Here is a 19,433-nt window from a genome sequence, read left to right as displayed (position 1 = left end):
TGAGGGCCTGAAGAGGACAAAAAGGCAGAGGAGGGAGGAATTTGCCTGTTTTTTGCTTCTTGTCTGCCTGTTGAGCTGGGATATTGGTCTTCTCCTGCCCTTGAACTGGGATTTATACCACTGGCTCCTCTGGTTTCAGGCCTTTGGACTTGGACTGGAATTACTGGAATTACCAGCTTTCCTAGGTCTTCAGCTTGCAGACAGCAGCTCCTGGGACTTCTCACCTCCATAATCCTGTGAGCCAGTTCCTCATAATAAATCTCTTCCTATACATATATCTTATTGGTTGTGTTTCACTGGAGAACCCTGACTAATACAGTTTCCAATTCAAATCCTTCTTCTGTGAAAATACTTCTGATTCCTCTAAAATCTTCATGGATCTGGCCCTGTTCATATAACTCTCTTGATCTCTTTTGGTCTGTGAGGCACAGGACAGCATATGCTTGTACTATATTCTCTCTGACAGGTGTGTATTTTTAGGCCTTATCTTTCCAACTAGAATTTAATAACCTTGAAAGTAAGAGCTTTATCTCTTACTTCTTCTGTATTTTCTTCCATTTGTTCGTTTGTTTGTCCATTCATTTTTCATCCATTCAGTAGATTTTCTGAATTTCTACCACTAGCCAGTTCAATAGTGAGTAACATCTGAGCGCTCCCTTTATTCTTAGGGAGATTACGGTTTAGTTGGGGATACAGAAATGAATAAGATAATCAAGAAACAGATACATAATTATAAGCCCTGGTAGTACTTTGAAGAAGATATACTCAGAGTCTATAAAGGGGGACCTAAGCTAACTCTGGGTAAAGAGGAGGGTAGGACAAGGCAGGAAAGGCTAACCATGTTGAGTTAAGATCTGAGGAATGAATAAGTTTTCATTACATAAGGTAGAGAAAGGGTGGAGGCGAGAGAAGAGTGTTCTAGACTCAAGTTCTCCGGAGGGAAGGTGCACAGGACCACAGGATTGCACACAACAGGCTTCAAAGGACAGGTGGCTGACCAAATAGAAACTACTAACCATTTTCTTCAGTCTCTTCTCTTCTCGTTTTTTCTCAAGCTGAGCCTCCTTTTCTTCTGCCTCCCTCTTCCGACGCTCCTCCTCTTGGGCCTTTAACTGGGCCTGATCAAGATTAGAATTTGTAAAAATCAGAACCCTCAATTTGTGTGGAAATAAGATCTTTTATGTTGAGGAAAGTCAAGTATCTACCACAGTGCTCGCCCAGTCTCTGGAAGAAGCCTGCGCTTTGTGTTAAAAGTAGAAAGCCTGACCAGCAGGTGGTCAGTAGTGTAACCTAAATGTTTCTCCAAAAGAATTCTCTTCTACTTGGGAAGATGAGACTAAGCATGAATAAGACCATTAACTTTTCATTACAAAATGATTAGTTTTTAGTTCTTATTTTCATTTATGAAATACTAAGTCCAAATTATATATAGCGTAAGAAAAATTTTTCTTCCATTTCACCAAAAAACCCCAAAGCTGTTAGAACTATTTATTTTTTCTTAGTAGGTACAAAATTTACTTCTGGCAGTCCAGGTCAAAACTTTGGAAGAATTACTCACCTTTGTAAACTTATCAGGTTGGACATTTACCTGTAACACATTAGTCTTGGTTATGTGTAAATCTCCTAAGTTGCCAGCTCCCAACAACTTTCATAATATTTCCTTCCTGCTATACTAATGATGCTGATGTTTTTTCCCTTCATTTTCCTAAAATTATCACAGAGTTCGGGCCGGGAGGCAAAAAGCCATATCCAAAGTTGGTGTTACACTATTGCCTTAACGGTCTTAAACAAGCTAGGTTTCATCTTTTAATAAAGACCTATACAAATCCTTTTTCTTGCTTCACTTTGCATTCTTGATTTATTACCAGTTTCTCCTCTTCTTTTTTTTTCTTCCTCTCTGCCAAGATCCGCCTACGTTCAGCTCGCTGAACTGCTCTCTCTTCCATGGCTAGAAAATAGTAATGCAGATCCAATATAAAAAATATAAGGAATGCTGCAAAAGAAATGTCTCCATTTTATAGTAAAATTTAGTGTTATTATTAAAAGTTTTCTTTTAAGTTGAATGTTCACAATCTCAGAAATATATGTGTGTGCATAAAATTTATATAAAAATATAATTACAGGGCTTCCCTGGTGGTGCAGTGGTTGAGAATCCGCCTGCCAATGCAGGGGGCATGTACAGGTTCGAGCCCTGGTCCGGGAAGATCCCACATGCCGTGGAGCAACTTGGCCCGTGTGCCACAACTATTGAGCCTGCACTCTAGAGCCCACAAGCAACAACTACTGAGCCCGCGTGCCACAACTACTGAAGCCCATGCACCTGGAGCCCGTGCCCTGCAACAAGAGAAGCCACCGCAATGAGAAGCCCACGCACCACAACGAAGAGTAGCCCCCGCTCGCAGCAACTAGAGAAAGCCGTGCACAGCAACAAAGAACCAAAGCAGCCAAAATAAATAAACAAACAAACAAATAAAATTAAAAAAAATATACATAATTACAAAAACTGTAGGTATACACACACACACACACACACACGCCCTACAAGTTAAAGACCTACAATCCCATCCTCAGCAATGATGAACAATTTGCAGATTAATTATGTTTTTGTTCACACTTCTATTAGAATAACTGTTCACTGGTTTAAACAAGATAATCTGTCTTGATGATACTTTTAGTACGTGAAACCCAGAAACCAGAATTTTAATCTGATAATTCTTTTAATGAATGTAGAAAACTTTAATTACATCTAACAAATACTCTGAGAATAGAATCACTCCTCAGATCCCACTGAGTTTGCTACTTTTTCCTAAGTCACTATACATATGTCTGTATATGTAACAACAATGACAACAAACAAACTGAAGTTTGGGGTCATAATGATTACATTTGTAAACTAGCTTTAAGGCCTGGATATCCAGATGGACAGGAAATGGAATTGTACTAGGCATCTGAAGAACTGGCATCTGAATGAATTCAAGTGTCAGACTCCTGTTCTTGACAGTCTATTAAATATCCATCCAAAACAAGCAAATGTGCAAGATGGCTTGACAATACGACTCTGTAACCAGTTGGGGTTTCATAGGCAGGGGGGCATGGGTGGGAAGAGTATCAAGTTCTGCTCACCTAAGTCAGCCAATGGTTACTTTCGGTTCCTTGTGCTATGCTACAGAGAAGAAAATTTAAGTCCAAGTTTCAAGAATTAATAAACAAAAATCTCGCCAGGCTATTTCTTACAGATATTAAGTGTCTGCTTTGCTGGAAAAAGAATAGTGGGGTTGGCACAGATGGCAGGAATGAGACTCTCTTTAAGGGGGCAGAAATAGACTAGAGGATTAAAGTGAGAGAGCCCCGAGAGGCAGAGTCTGTGGTAATATGGCCTTTTTCCATCTTTTCTAGAGCCAGTCATTAAAGACTACTTGAAAAGTAACCAGGTGTTCTAAAACATGCAAAGTCTTTGATCGGATAATAATTTTTTAAAAATAATCACACCAAACTGGGCATTTCCTGAGCATCCTCACTGGTGGACAAAGAGGGCATAAACTGCTGACCTGGAAGAGAGTCAATGTAAAGATGGCTGATTTCTTCATTAACAGGGATGGACTTCAGGCACAGTGTCCTTCAGGTGACATCACTTCCTGTTAGGGCAGCAATCTTACCATAGATGAAAGATCAGATTTACAAACCACAATGTAATTGTCAAAATGCCTACCACTTCATATAAACATATGTTCAGTGCATGACTAAGTACAGAGTAAAAACAACTGGCAGATTCACTTGGGGGGTTCTAAGGAATACTTCTGTTCTCATAGTATGGTTTGGTTTAAATAATGATTTCTATGCACATCAAGAATGTTATTAAAATGTCTGGTTTGATTTGTAGAGACGTGGATGGACCTAAAGACTGTCATACAGAGTGAAGTAAGTCAGAAAGAGAAAAACAAATATATATCAATGCATATATGTGGAATCTAGATAAATGGTATAGATGAACCGGTTTCCAAGGCAGAAATAGAGACATGGATGTAGGGAACAAATGTATGGACACCAAGGGGGGAAAGTGGCAGGGGGTGTGATGAATTGGGAGATTGGGATTGACATATATACACTAATATGTATAAAATAGGTAACTAATAAGAACCTGCCGTATAGCACAGGGAACTCTTCACTCCACTGTACAGTAGAAACTAATACAACATTGTAAAACAACTATACCTCAATAAAAAAAATGTTTTTTTAAATGTCTGGTTTGTGGATTTCATTCTAAAAGCCTATCATCAAGGCACAACCCATTAAAAAATGATGTAATAACTTGATGTGGATTGCTGTAAACTGATCAATATTTTAATGTTAACAAAGTACAGTGACAGGTGATCTTTATCAGGTTTATTCTTAGCAGCTACATGGAATTTTTTATTTGTGTAATTGTCCCATTTCTAAAATCACAATCCAAATTACAGAAAAATGCTTAAACCTTTTAGCAATGTTTTGTTTGTTTGTTTTTTGTTTTTGTATTGGCTAGGAAGACTAGAAAGTTTGGCAAAAAGGGTAGGAAAAAGTCGTGGCGTTCTCTGGTGTATCCACTTCTCATGTGTCTACCCATCTTAGACTTTGACTAGGTTCTGCCGAGTCTCAAAACCCAAGAGTTGCCAGGATTCAGTCCCAACACATTCTATTCCAAGAGGAAAGATAACCACAACCAAGGCCCCACCAAGACAGCCCTGCCTTTCAGTATGGGATGGGGTGCCATCAGCTGCCTTGGATTCCTTCTGGGTCCAGACAGAGAACTTCGGGAGTCACTTCTACTACCTTCAGTCCCAGGGGAAGCAACAGGTGAACTGCGGGAAAAAAAAAAGGAACAGAATTCAGACCAATCACCAGCTTCATTCAAAGCCCTTGTATCTGAGGAACTCAACACCTTTTACAAACTTTAATTAATCCTCACTTTCTGAAATAACTATGTATTATTATACCCATTCAATAAATTGGTGTAATGAGGTGTGGAAAGGTCGAGTGATTGGCCTGAGTCTACAATGTGAGTCAGGCGCTCTGATTCCCATCCCAGTGCTTCAAATCAACACATCACCCATTTCTTATCCTACCATTTATCACACATACTGAGTATGTCACAAGCATGTCTAAAACCATCTTAAATAGCTTTTGAGAAATTTGGACTCTAATTCTAGGCTCAAAGATGTTTACTTTTATCTCAAACAACTACAGACTTAAGCTAGGTAACTGGCCATAACCAAGGGCTGCTCCATTTGGACCTGATATTGTCTGACCTTGTTGTCAGCCCTAAACATACTCAGAAATCCAGAAATTGAGTTAGAGCAAGTAAGCATTTTTCTCTTTTACTGGTATAGTACTGCTATAGTATAGACAGAGCTCCTCAGACAAAGGCAGCCACCATACAAATGCTAACTATATAACGGGATCCTTATAGGCAGCCACTTGCCTTACATACGTTTTGGTACCTGTCACATACCAATCACCATGCACGGGGATTCTCTGCTTTGCTAGTGCACAGTAAAAGAAAAGGAGTAATTATAGAGTCCGGACGCTGGGTAAAGTTCAGGAGCCTTTCAATCACAAAGTAAAAAACCCCAAATAAAGAGTCCAAAGAGTGCTCTGATACAATGGACATACTTTGGAAGCACCTGGCAGGTTCTTTTTCGTTCATCTTCTCCAGGGTTTGAGAGTAGGCAGCTCTGTGTGTTAGCATGCCCTGCTGCCCGCCGAGCCTCTGCCAGCCGCTGGTTTTCCCTCAGCTCCAGAATTGTTTTCTGCTGTTCCTGAAGTTTCTTCTTCTGCTTTTCAATCAGCTGTTGCTGGAAGATGTGGCGGTTATGGAAATGACCCATGCACATAGGTTCTGCTCTCTGGCTGCTGGTTCTGAGCTTCTCTTTGTTGCCAGGCTGTTGGGAGGGCTCAGCGTCTAGGGCCTTGTGTGGTTTAGTGTCAGATGTATCCAGAGGGACATTCTGGAGGGGAACCTGCAAGATGTCCTTTGTTGGTCTTCCTAGGTGGGGGCTGGGCACATAACCATTGGTCCCCAAGGGAGGCTTTTCCCACAAAGAGGGGACGGCAGCCGCCTGAGAGAGAAGGAACGTGTGATAGCTCAGCTATTTAAAGGACTGTACTGGTGAGATCCAACTCTACCTGGTCAGCACTGTTCTGTTTAATGGCACAACTGCCCTGTACCCCAGCCAGAGCTGCCCTGTGCTCCTGGCCTGACCATCTCAGAAGCCACCAGCCTTAGCTCCGAGAGTCACTCTTAGAACGTGCCCTGCTGCTCACCACAGAAGCTGGTGGGAGAGTGGGTACAATCGTACGAACCACTGCCATGGCCAGGATATGTGGAATCGGAAAAATGTGCTCTTAGAAATATCTAATTTGGATAGTTTGTTTGTGAATTAGGCATGATTACTCCAGATATATATTCCAGGAATTTAATCTGCATGAATTGACCCTGAATTTTGCAGGAAATTAAAAATATTGTGGCAAAGTATATACTGTTTCTCAAGAAAGTTTGAAAACTAAGGAATAACTTTACAAATCAATAATAGCTCTTTAATAATAACAATAGCTCTTTATTTTTTATTTATTTTTTACATCTTTATTGGAGTGTAATTGCTTTACAATGGTGTGTTAGTTTCTGCTTTATAACAACGTGAATCAGTTATACATATACATATGTTCCCATATCTCTTCCCTCGTGCGTCTCCCTCCCTCCCACCCTCCCTAACAAAAGCTCTTTAATAAGAGCTCTTTCAATGTCTCTCTTGCCACCAGTAAATTAATCACAGGGTTTTTGTCTATTTCAGGATCAAGGCCTAGATTAAAGCATACAGCTTTAATCCAGCTATTCCCAAACAATTTATTTATGGGAAATATTTGCAAGCCCACGATCACTGGGCAAATATCTGCATTATATAAGAATAATGCGGGCTTCCCTGGTGGCGCAGTGGTTGAGAGTCCGCCTGCCGATGCAGGGGACACGGGTTCGTGCCCCGGTGTGGGAGGATCCCACATGCCGCGGAGCGGCTGGGCCCGTGAGCCATGGCCACTGAGCCTGCGCGTCCGGAGCCTGTTGCTCCGCAACGGGAGAGGCCACAACAGTGAGAGGCCCGCGTACCGCAAAAAAAAAAAAAAAAAAAAAAGAATAATGCTACCTAATAATATTTTGTATCAGCATATGGCTTAATAGTTTTCAAAGCTTTATCACATAAATCTCATTTAACACACTGAGGTGTCATACTCAATTACAAATTCTATACAGATGGGAAAGATGCAGAATTCTTAATCAGAAAAATTTATCCTGGCTAAAATAATGTCACAGTTAAAATGTTTCTTCAAGAATAGTTTGATTCCATGCTCTAAGCTCTGATCAGTTTTTGATTCTGTCACCTGCAGTGGTGTAAGGAAAAAAAGCACTGTGAACTGTCTTATTATCTTAGAAGCTTCTAGCTCTAACAGGGCGCCAAATTTGGGAACTCAAAGATATTTTTGAGAATGATGGAAATATTTTCCATAGACTCAGCCAAAGTGAAAGATGTGATATATGGAAACTCTGAAATGTTAAATATTTAAAAAAATATCTTTTATTTCAGAGATGTCAGTGGACATTTATTCATGAGAACACCTGCTTAAGCAATTTAGCGCCAAGCAGGGTTTGTGTTTTAGGCCCTTTTAAACTTTGTGGTAATGATACATTATTAACCCAGCAAGACTGTAAAAGCCTTGAGTACAGCAACAAGATTTCTTTTGGATCATGGTAACTTTTTAAGGTGAAAATAAGAGAACGAAAGAAAATCTTAATGGTACAGACTGTACTTAACAGAACAGGACTGAACAGTCTGGCTCAATTAGAGAAAATCACCTATTAGCTAACTGATAATTTCAAAAAATTTCAAGGTATAAGATATGGGTTTATGCGTTCCTGTGACGGCACAATTAATGAACATCTAACTATAGATTTTATATTGTCATTTGTTCATGTTACACTATATACTCTGGACAAGATCAGAATTTATCAGTAAACTATAGAGTCTATTATAGCCTTTTATTTTAATATGCTCTATTTTTCACAATTTTATCTTTTCTTGATAAAATCTTTTGTCTTGACTTCAGAGATCTGGAGACATTTCTCTTGAGTCTAAATTATATATACATTTAGTAATTTTTCTGTTTTATGCAGGTAACAAAAGACTTTCTGCTGACATTTTCCGTTTGAAGATAATAGTGGAACTTTGTGAGGTAAAACGTTCCACAGAGCTATTGGGTGGAACCGATAAGATTCTCTTGGGTCTCAATGGAAACAAGATTATCTAACTGACATAAAGTTACATAAATTGCCTAGGGGAAGGGACCAAATAAGCATCCTCATGATCCCCCTTTGTGGAGACACTAAGCTTAAATTAAGCTTAAATTAAATTACTGGCAGTAATAACGATAATCACAATAAAAAGCAAGGCTGGGAATCATCCAAGTGTTCAATTTAACTTCACACATTTGAGTTAAGTATTGATACTTAAAGGCATTATGTAGAAGGTGGCAGGGGAAGGGTTGGGGGAAGGATAGATTGGGAGTTTGAGATTGACATAAACACAATGCTATATTTAAACAGATAACCAACAAGGACCTACTGCATAGCACAGGGAACTCTGCTCAATATTTTGTAATAACTTAAATGGGAAAAGAATTCGAAAAAGAATCAATACATGTACAAGTATAACCAAATCACTTTGCTGTACACCTGAAACTAACACAACGTTGTTAATCAATGATACTCCAATATAAAATAAAACTTAAGAAAAAAGAAAATGAGTTAAATAGGTTTCCCTACAGATTAATAATTCTGAACTTAGAGCACAGAATTTAAAATAAATGTACAATGTAAAAGAATGAAATTAGAACACTCCCTAACACCACACACAAAAATAAACTCAAAACGGATTAAAGACCTAAATGTAAGGCCAGACACTATCAAACTCTTAGAGGAAAACATAGGCAGAACACTCTATGACATAAATCACAGCAAGATCCTTTTTGACCCACCTCCTAGAGAAATGGAAATAAAAGCAAAAATAAAAAAATGGGACCTAATGAAACTTAAAAGCTTTTGCACAGCAAAGGAAACCATAAACAAGGCAAAAAGACAACCCTCAGAATGGGTGAAAATATTTGCAAATGAAGCAACTGACAAAGGGTTAATCTCCAAAATTCACAAGCAGCTCATGCAGTTCAATATCAAACAACCCAATCCAAAAATGGGCAGAAGACCTAAATAGACATTTCTCCAAAGAAGATATAGAGATTGCCAACAACCACATGAAAGGATGCTCAACATCAGTAATCACTAGAGAAATGCAAATCAAAACTACAATGAGGTATCACCTCACACCAGACAGAATGGCCATCACCAAAAAATCTACAAGCAATAAGTGCTGGAGAGGGTGTGGAGAAAAGGGAACCCTCTTGTACTGTTGGTGGGTATGTAAATTGATACAGCCACTATGGAGAACAGTATGGAGGTTCCTTAAAAAAGTAAAAATAGAACTACCATATGCCCCAGCAACCCCACTACTGGGCATATACCCTGAGAAAACCATAATTCAAAAAGAGTCATGTACCACAATGTTCATTGCAGCTCTCTTTACAATAGCCAGGACATGGAAGCAACCTAAGTGTCCACTGACAGATGAATGGATAAAGAAGATGTGGCACATATGTACAATGGAATATTACTCAGACATAAAAAGAAACGAAATTGAGCTATTTGTAGTGAGGTGGATGGACCTACACACTGTCATACGAGTGAAGTAAGTCAGAAAGAGAAAAACAAATACCGTATGCTAACACATATATATGGAATCTAAAAAAAAAAAGTGGTTCTGAAGAACCTATGGGCAGCACAGGAATAAAGATGCAGACGTAGAGAATGGACTTGAGGACATGGGGAGGGGGAAGGGTAAGCTGGGACAAAGTGAGAAAGTGGCATGGACTTATATACACTATCAAATGTAAAATAGATAGCTAGTGGGAAGCAACTGCATAGCACAGGGAGATCAGCTCAGTGCTTTGTGACCACCTAGAGGGGTGGGATAGGGAGGGTGGGAGGGAGACGCAAGAGGGAAGAGTTATGGGGATATATGTATATGTATAACTGATTCACTTTGTTATAAAGCAGAGACTAACACACCATTGTAAAGCAATTATACTCCAATAAAGATGTTAAAAAAATAAATAAAATAAATGTATAACTAGGAAAGTTATTTGTATTCAAATATGACAGACAAATAATTAAAAACAAAACAAAAAAAACTTAACTGTATATAGTACCAAACACCATAAATAAACCAAAAAGACAAAAAAAAACAATGAAAAAAACCTGCAGAATATATAATAATAAAAGCATAAATAGTCTTAAAAATATAAAGAGCCCCTATAAACAAGAAAAAGATATATATTCAAGGATAAAAATGGATAAAAGGCATCACTATTCATCTTTCTATACCCATTTTCAGATACATATATATATGTAAATGGAAAATATAAAAAATGTTTAACCTCACTAGTAATAAAAAATGCAAATGTTGAAGCAATAGTAACACAAAAAATACTTTACTTGTCAACTTGGCAAAAATGATAAATATGTTATCAGGCAGGAAAACAGGTACTTCTTTGACACAACCTTCCTGGAAGGGCAATTTGGTAAAAGTCTTTAAAACATGCATTCTATTTTTAGGTATTTATCCTAAGTAAAGCCTTATGGATGTGTGCAAAGACTTAGCTACTTGTTCACTGAAGCTCTGTTTATAATAGCGGCAAACTAGAAACAACTTAAATGTCCAGCAACAAAGAAGGAGGTATACAGTCTAGCTCGTGGTTCATGATAGAATTTCATGCAGCCATTAAAAAAGATGGCACAGAATGACAGTCCTTAACCAGGGGTTATTCATCAGGTTCACCTGTGGAACTTTAAAAAAAGTATGGTGCCCCACACCCAGAAATTCTGATTTAGTAGAATTCTGATTTAGTAAATTCTGATTCTATGTTATACTCTCAGTTGGGAACTACTGTTGCAGAAGTAGATTTAGTGACACAGAAAATTCTCGTTATATTGCAGAAAATAATTTTAGAAAAACAGATTACGTTATTATTAAGTAGAAAAATATATTCTCATCAAAGTGGGTATAGAGGGAACATATCTCACCATAATAAAAGCCATTTATGATATACCCATAGCCAATATAATACTCAATGGTGAAAAGCTGAAAGCCTTCCCAGTAAATTCAGGAACAAGACAAGGATGCCCACTCTCACCACTTCTATTCAACACAGTATTGGAAGTCCAAGCCACAGCAATCAACAAGAAAGAGAAATAAAAGGTATCCAAATTGGAAGAGAAGAGGTAAAACTGTCACTATTTGCAGATGACATGATTCTCTATACAGAGAACAATAAAGACTCTACACAAAAACTATTAGAACTAACAAATGAATTCAGTAAGGGGACTTCCCTGGAGGTCCAGTAGTTAAAACTCCATGCTTCCACTGCAGGGGGCATGGGTTTGATCCCTGATTGGGGAACTAAGATCCCGCATGCCATGTAGCATGGCCAAAAAAAAAAGGAATTCAGTAAGGTAGCAGGATACAAGATTAACATACATAAATCTGTTGCATTTGTTAATACTAACAATGAAATATCAGAACGAGAAAGCAAAAAAGAAAATCCCATTTAAAATTATGTCATATTGGCACAATACTGTAAATCAACTATACTTCAATAAATAAATAAATAAATAAAATAAGGTTGTGTCCAAAAAAACCCCAAAAAACCTAGGAATAAACTTAACCAAGGAAGTGAAAGACCTATACACTGAAAACTACAAAACACTGATAAAGGAAACTGAAGGTGATTCAAAGAAATGGAAAGATATCCCATGCTCTTGAATTGGAATAATTCATACTATTAAAATGGCCATACTGGGCTTCCCTGGTGGTGCAGTGGTTGAGAGTCTGCCTGCCGATGCAGGGGACACGTGTTTGTACCCTGGTCCAGGAAGATCCCACATGCCGCGGAGTGGCTAGGCCCGTGAGCCATGGCTGCTGAGACTGTGTGTCCAGAGCCTGTGCTCCACAATGGGAGAGGCCACAACAGTGAGAGGCCCGCGTACCGCAAAAAAAAAAAAAGCCATACAACCCAAAGCTATCTACAGATTAAATGCAACCCCTATCAAAATACTCATGACATTTTCCACAGAACTATAACTAATAATCCTAAAATTTATATGGAATCTCAAAAGACCCAGTATTGCCAAAGCAGTCCTGAAGAAAAAAAACAAAGCTGGAGGCATAACACTTCCAGACTTCAGACAATACTACAAAGCTACAGTAATCAAAACAGCATGGTACTGGCACAAAAACATACATACAGATCAATGGAACAGAATAGACAGCCCAGAAATAAACCCACACACCTACGGTCAATTAATCTATGACAAAAGAGGTAAGAATATACAATGGAGAAAAAAGTCTCTTCAGCAAGTGGCGCTGGGAAAGCTGGACAATCTCATGTAAATCAGTGAAATCAGAATACTCCTTCACACCATATACAAAAATAAACTCAAAATGGTTTAAAGACCTAAATATAAGACATGATATCATCAAACTCCTAGAAGAGAACATAGGCAAAACATTCTTAGACATAAATCATAGCAATATTATCTTAGATCAGGCTCCCAAAGCAAAAGAAATAAAAGCAAAAATAAACCTAATCAAACTACTAAAAAGCTTTTGCACAGCAAAGGAAACCATCCGCAAAATGAAGAGACAACACACTGAATGGGAGAAAATATTTGCAAACAATGCAACTGACAAGGAGTTAATAACCAAAATATACAACAATGCATACACCTCAATATCAAAAAAGCAAACAACCCAACAAAGAAAATGGGCAGAAGACCTAAATAAACATTTTTCCAAAGACATACAGATGGCCAACAGGCACATGAAAAGATGCTCAGCATCACTAATTATTAGAGAAATGCAAATCAAAACCACAATGAGGTATCACCTCACACTGGTCAGAGTAGCTATCATCAAAAAGTCCACAAATAATAAATGCTGGAGAGGGTGTGAAGAAAAGGGAATCCTTAAACACTGTCAGTGGGAATGTAAATTGGTGCATCCACTATGGAAAACAGTACAGAGATTCCTTAAAAAAATAAAAATAGAGCTACCATATAGATCCAGCAATCCCACTCCTGGGCATACATCCAGAAAAAATGAAAACTCTAATTTGAAAAGATACATACACCTCAATGTTCATAGCAGCACTATTTACAATAGCCAAGACATGGAAACAACCCAAGTGCCTATAAACAGACGACTGGTTTAAGAAGATGTGGTGTATATATATACAGTGGACTATTACTTAGCCATAAAAAAGAATGAAATATTGCCATTTGCAGCAACATGGATGGGCCTAGATAATATCATACTAACTGAAGTAAATCAAACAGAGAAAGACAAATATTACGTGATATCACTTATGTGTCGAATCTAAAAAATAATACAAATGAATGTATATACAAAACTGAAATAGAGTCACAGACATAGAAAACAGACTTATGGTTACCAAAGGGAAAAGGAAAGGGGGAGAGATAAATTAGGAGTATGGGATTAATAGATACAAATTACTGTATATAAAACAGATAAGCAACAAGGATTTACTGTATAGCACAGGGAACTATATGCAATATCTTGTAATAACCTATAATGGAAAATAATCTGAAAAATATATATATATAACTGAATCACTTGTGCTGTATACCTGAAACTAACACAATATTGGAAATCAACTGTATTTCAACTAAAAAAAAAGGAAGAAAAAATACATGGCCTTGGGCTTCCCTGGTGGCGCAGTGGTTGAGAGTCCGCCTGCCGATGCGGGGGACACGGGTTTGTGCCCCGGTCCGGGATGATCCCACATGCTGCAGAGCGGCTGGGCCCGTGAGCCATGGCCACTGAGCCTGCGCATCCAGAGCCTGTGCTCCGCAACAGGAGAGGCCACAACAGTGAGAGGCCTGCATACCGAAAAAAAAAAAAAAAAAAAAATGACCTTCCTTTTCCTGTATTATGACAGATTAGATATCCTCAATGACTTGACTGAAGAAAATTTAAAAGCTAAATACAACATTAAAGAGAAAAGTCTGCATATGCCTGAATAGAGAAAAGACAAGATGGCTATACTTCAACATGTGGTTATTTATTGGTGGTTATCTCTAAATGATAGAATTATTGCCTACTTTTCTTTTTCCTCTGTCATTTTCTCCTGCCAAATTGCTACAATTAATACATATGATTCTTCTTATTAGGAAAATAAAAACTTAAACATTCCCGTCTTATAAGTCACAAGCTCATTTAGAAAGGAAATGCCTGACAATCAAATAAGAGGTGTTCAAGAGTTGTAAACAATGCTTTATATATCTGTTCCTGAAAGAGTCTTTCGCTTAGTTGTTTTAAATTCCCTGTCTATATTACGTCTTTACCAAGTTTCAACTATACCAGTTTGTATGTGATTATAAAAGAGGATTCATTTCAAGAAAATCAACACTGACTGAAAGGTAAACTCTGTGCACTGTAGCAGCTCTCATCTTTTAGATAGCCCAGGCCAGGCAACCTGACAACAGCTAACATACCCCAGGCTATACAAGTATAAAGCTCAAAAGCAGGAAGACTAAGCAAAGGAAAAGCAACTTACCTCTCCATTTCTAGGTGGATCCTCCATGGCTGTTGCCTCCTCAAGTGGACTGATGCTTGATGACACGTTTGCACTGAGTTTCCCTAGTGATGCTGCCTTCAGCAGCTCATTCATTTTCTTCCTAGTTTCCTCCTTTGTAACAGCCAGCTCTCTGTTTTGGATCTCTGCACGATGCCAATGCTGCCATTCTGCAAAATGGTGTCGGAGAACTTGTTTCCGGTTATAGTCAGTGGCCAGTTGTTGTTTTCTAAGAAACAAAGCACTTCCATTAAAAAAAAGAAGCCATTTACTGCTTTTTGGTTGATAATATAAATGAAATACAAGTCCAAAGGAGTCCCAGAAATGCTCCATTTTAGCTCCAGCTTATTCTTTTATTTAAGCTCAAAGGAATCATTTTATAAAGCTCCCCAAGGCAAAGGGTCTGCTCATAGAAGTCATTGGCACCTCAAGGCATTGCTTCAGAAGAGTGACTGTTCTGTTCTATCACATCACTAAGGCATATTAAATTTTCTGATTACCATAAAATAGTTTCTGAGAGCTTTTGGAGGGGAAGGAGCAGAAAGAATAGGTATTCAAATAACTGCTTTTAAAAAATATGCATACATGAGGGAGATATTCAGCTATACTTGCAAATCTAAGGAAGACAAGAGGTTTGGGAGAAAAAGAAAGGAACGAAACTTAACAAGTGAATTGTCAATAATTAAGTATAAGACTTATAAAAATCAACATGAAATTATGAGGGTGGATCTTGTGAAAGAAGGACTTGGTCAGGGAAAGGCTCTCTATAGAGAAGGTCTCATTTACCAAAGCCATAAACTGAGTGAATGAAGAACTGCTTTGTTAAGACACTTGTTGAACATTAGAAACGTGTGAAGGGCATACACAAGGCACTTGCTCTCAGAGAACTCACTCACAGTCTAGTAGGGGGTCTGATTCACTCTATTCCTAAGGAGGAGCTCCTTTTGATTCCTGGAAACTTCATGATGTTAGAGGACGTGCCTGAGTGGAGTTGGGAACTGTCAGCTACATTCCCCTCCCAAAGGGACTCTCCAATAGGAGACATGTTTGTGGTAGCCAGTTGAGAATTCAAGTGTAGAGCTTTCTGAGATCAATCTATAAGTGGATGATTATTGTCTCTGAAGAAGTAAGCTGTAGATCTTGGAACTTATGTCGCAACCGGGGTCAGTTTCGAGGTTTAAGATCTTATTGTTTAGATACCTACGTGATTTTATCTTGTAAAGATGACTGGAATAAGGTCTCTACAACACTATTTGCATATCCATTTCTGTTAAACATAAATAATGTTTAACCCACCTCATGGACTTTTTGGGGTCATATCAAAAAAATCGTAACATTTTAAGCCAATGAGTCAGAAGAACATTTCTACAGTTCTTAAATGCTTAAGTGACTTTTAAACCTTTTTTGACTGCCACCTAAAGAAAAAAGTGTCACACTATGACTTCAAAATAAGTTGATGTGTGTACATGTGCATGAAACAAAAGTATATATAATTGAAACAAAGGTTCCACCAAACGATATTCACCCTTACTACCAGAGATGTACTCCAATGTTTCTTTTCTATTTTTTAAAAAATATGCCTCATCTTGAGCCTGATTTTAGGACCCATTAATGAGTTAAAACCCTTAGCTTGAAATACTACTCTAGAGTCACAGAATTTAACATTATGTCGGAGAAGTTGGGTGAAACAACCAATTAGTGAGAGTAGTGTTGACTGAAATAATAGAATTCAGGGTAAATGCTAACAGCAATTCTGCCAAGAGCATATTTCATTATATATAATTGCTTCTTTCTAATGCAATGATAGATAATAAATATGATTGACTGATGGTTTTTATAATAAAAATACAATATAGGTGGTAATAAACATCTATATATAATATTTTACTTTGATGAAAAAAAGAAAGTATCTGAAACTGAACAACCTTGAAATAAAAATTTTAAAAGAAATAAGCGTAGCAATACAGGGTAAGAACAAAGCTCCAAAAATATCAATGTCTAAGTAGTGAAACAAACAAAACACCTGATGGCATTTTACTCAAGTAAGTGGAAATCATGTATTTCCACAGACTAGAAGACATATGTTGCTCTGTCTGATTAATGTAAAATTTGATTTACATCAATCTGCTTAGGAAGGAGGAGTGTGAAATTTACTTGATGAGTTAATTTCATGTTTTTACAGCATAAACAGCCAAAAGCCACACTGGAGTTCTGACTGTCAAGGAGAGGGTTACTTGGACAGTATGAAAAGGCAAAGAGAAAAATATTTCTGGTAAATATAACAAAAAGACTAAACAGTAAAAAAAAAAAAAAAAAGGTGGGTTAAAAACTGCGTGTTAATTATTGTGTTTAGAGCCCTCTCTATTATGATCATGCAGGAGATTTGAAGATGTACTTAAGATATCTATGTTCATGGGAAGGGTAAGAACACAGAAGCTAGGGATCCAGAGACAAGACTGGTTGTACTCTTGCTCGCTTGCAGTTCACTTCAGCAGAGTGACAATATTGCAGATAAGTCCATTTCTATACTTTTTTTTAAAGAATGGATGCACTTATAAAGTTATTTATTTTATTTATTTATTTTTGGCTGCGTTGGGTCTTTGTTACTGCACATGGGCTTTCTCTAATTGCCGTGAGCGCGGGCTGCTCTTCACTGCGGTGCACAGGCTTCTTATTCTGGTGGCTTCTCCTGTTGCAGAGCACGGGCTCTAGGCACGCAGGCTTCAGTAGTTGCAGCACGCAGGCTCAGTAGTTGTGGCGCACGGGCTTAGCTGCTCTGTGACATGTGGGATCTTCCCGGATCAGTGCTCAAACCCACGTCCCCTGCACTGGCAGGCGGACTCCCAACCACTGCGCCACCAGGGAAGTCCCCATTTCTATACTTTTTAAATGATGACACTAAAAACACAAATATTTCTGAAAGTGAAAAATCACTTAAATTTCTTAAAAGCTTAGTCAGATGTGATTTACTTGGGCATGCTAACCCAAAGAAATGGTTCCACAGTTACCAGATAATCATAAAATGAAGGACAGAGTTTCTTTATGGAAAACATCCTATCCCAATATGTTTCCAAGCTGAAATCAGGGAATTTCTGGCAAGGGTCTATAAACTGATCATTATAATTATACAACTGCATGCAGAGAAAGACTGTCTCTAAAGAACTAAGAATATACGATATATAGGTTTAAATAGGAATTTAAATATGAACCAGGATGCTTAGAATCAACACCTCAAATGATACTCAGTTATTGATGCACATTCTAAAACACAGGAGTTAGAACAAGACCAACTAGATATAGGACACTGGGCAAGCAGCTGAAGGTATCTAAATTCCTCCTCAAAGATGGTGTCACTCTAACAACAACAAGCCCTATACTGCCTATCCTACAGGCTTTTGTTTTTAAAGATGTAATTAAATTTTAAAAAGAACCTGAAAATATAGGACAAATTCACATGTAAGGTAATAACACTATCTTAGGACAAGACTACTAGATATCTAAAAAGTGTCTTGAATTTTTTAAAGGGAAATGAGAAATGACAAATAAATAACCACATACTACTGATCTGATCGAGTGCTGAAATCTGAACAGAACATACAAATAGCAATGATGCAAACAGCTGCATTTGGGACGAGCAGGTTCAGCAGGAATAGGAATGCATAAGCTAATGCATTCAGAAATGCACCAGGTAGCCCCCCAGGGAAAATGTGGAAGATAACACAGTTCTGTTTTAAAGAGTTTTAAAGTGAGCCAGTCAATGCAAGTCTGGTCCTCCTGCCTCTCTGGCAGATACCAGGAGCTTTATCAGCTTCAGATGCCATGCAATTTCTAGCCTCTCAACTGGATACCCAGGTGAGCACGGAGGGAAGGGCAATGGACCATGACTAACAGAGGTGCTCCATAAATGACTGCCCTAACGCACGCTGAAATTAGGAGTGCTGGGAATGGGGAATATCTGACAGTCTCTTTTCAATTCAGTCTCCCCACCCCTAGGCTAGCCTGGCGGGTTCACCCCAGCCTGTTCCCACACAAGCTGCATATGTGCTGGTTTACCAGTTTTCCCCTAAACTGAAAAGTGCTCTCTTCTACTTAGCCACGATCTGTCTCTCTCAGAAGATGGGACCAAAGAGTTTCTATTTTTAAAAAGCTGCTTGGGGGATTGTAATGCATGATAGCCAAGTCTATGTCACTCCTAAGTTTTTATATTATTGTGCCTTCTGTTGCAATTATTTTTAGTATTTGGGTAAATTTTTAACTTCTTCACTTAGACTGAAAACTCCTAGAAGGCAGGAGTACCCCTGCTGGTACTTAAGAAAGAGTCTAGGGACTTCCCTGGCAGTCCAGTGGTTAAGACTCCACACTCCCAATGCAGGGGGCCCGGGTTCAATCCCTGGTCGGGGAACTAAGATCCCACATGCCTCATGGCACGGCCAAAAGAAGTCTAGTACACAGTAAGCATCAGTAAAGCTGACTGACTGAATATATGCTATCAAACAGAATAAATGAATGAGTGAATGAATGAATGCCATGGTTTAAGGGACATCATAGGGCCAGTTTTTCTACTGGCCTGCCACTGTACCCTCAAATCCCCATCACTTACATTTTGGGCACTGTCTCCAGACAATGCCTATTAATGTATAAGTTTCCTG

At 38.3% G+C, this 19,433-nt stretch overlaps 1 protein-coding gene across 1 annotated transcript in view; it reads right to left on the bottom strand.

Moving 5' to 3' along the window:
* Positions 1-19,433, bottom strand: part of CCDC191 (coiled-coil domain containing 191) — a 102,914-nt gene that overhangs the window by 35,196 nt on the left and 48,285 nt on the right. Inside the window, exons 9-13 of the mRNA XM_065875860.1 lie at positions 14,767-15,013; positions 5,647-6,092; positions 4,723-4,835; positions 1,866-1,948; positions 1,017-1,118 (exon numbers count right to left, since the gene is read on the bottom strand). Of these exons, the coding sequence (XP_065731932.1) occupies positions 1,017-1,118; positions 1,866-1,948; positions 4,723-4,835; positions 5,647-6,092; positions 14,767-15,013 (991 nt within the window). The remainder of the gene's footprint in view (positions 1-1,016; positions 1,119-1,865; positions 1,949-4,722; positions 4,836-5,646; positions 6,093-14,766; positions 15,014-19,433) is intronic.

Source organism: Phocoena phocoena, chromosome 4, assembly GCF_963924675.1.
Source record: "Phocoena phocoena chromosome 4, mPhoPho1.1, whole genome shotgun sequence".
NCBI lineage: Eukaryota > Metazoa > Chordata > Mammalia > Artiodactyla > Phocoenidae > Phocoena > Phocoena phocoena.
This window is presented reverse-complemented; position numbering and strand designations above follow the sequence as displayed.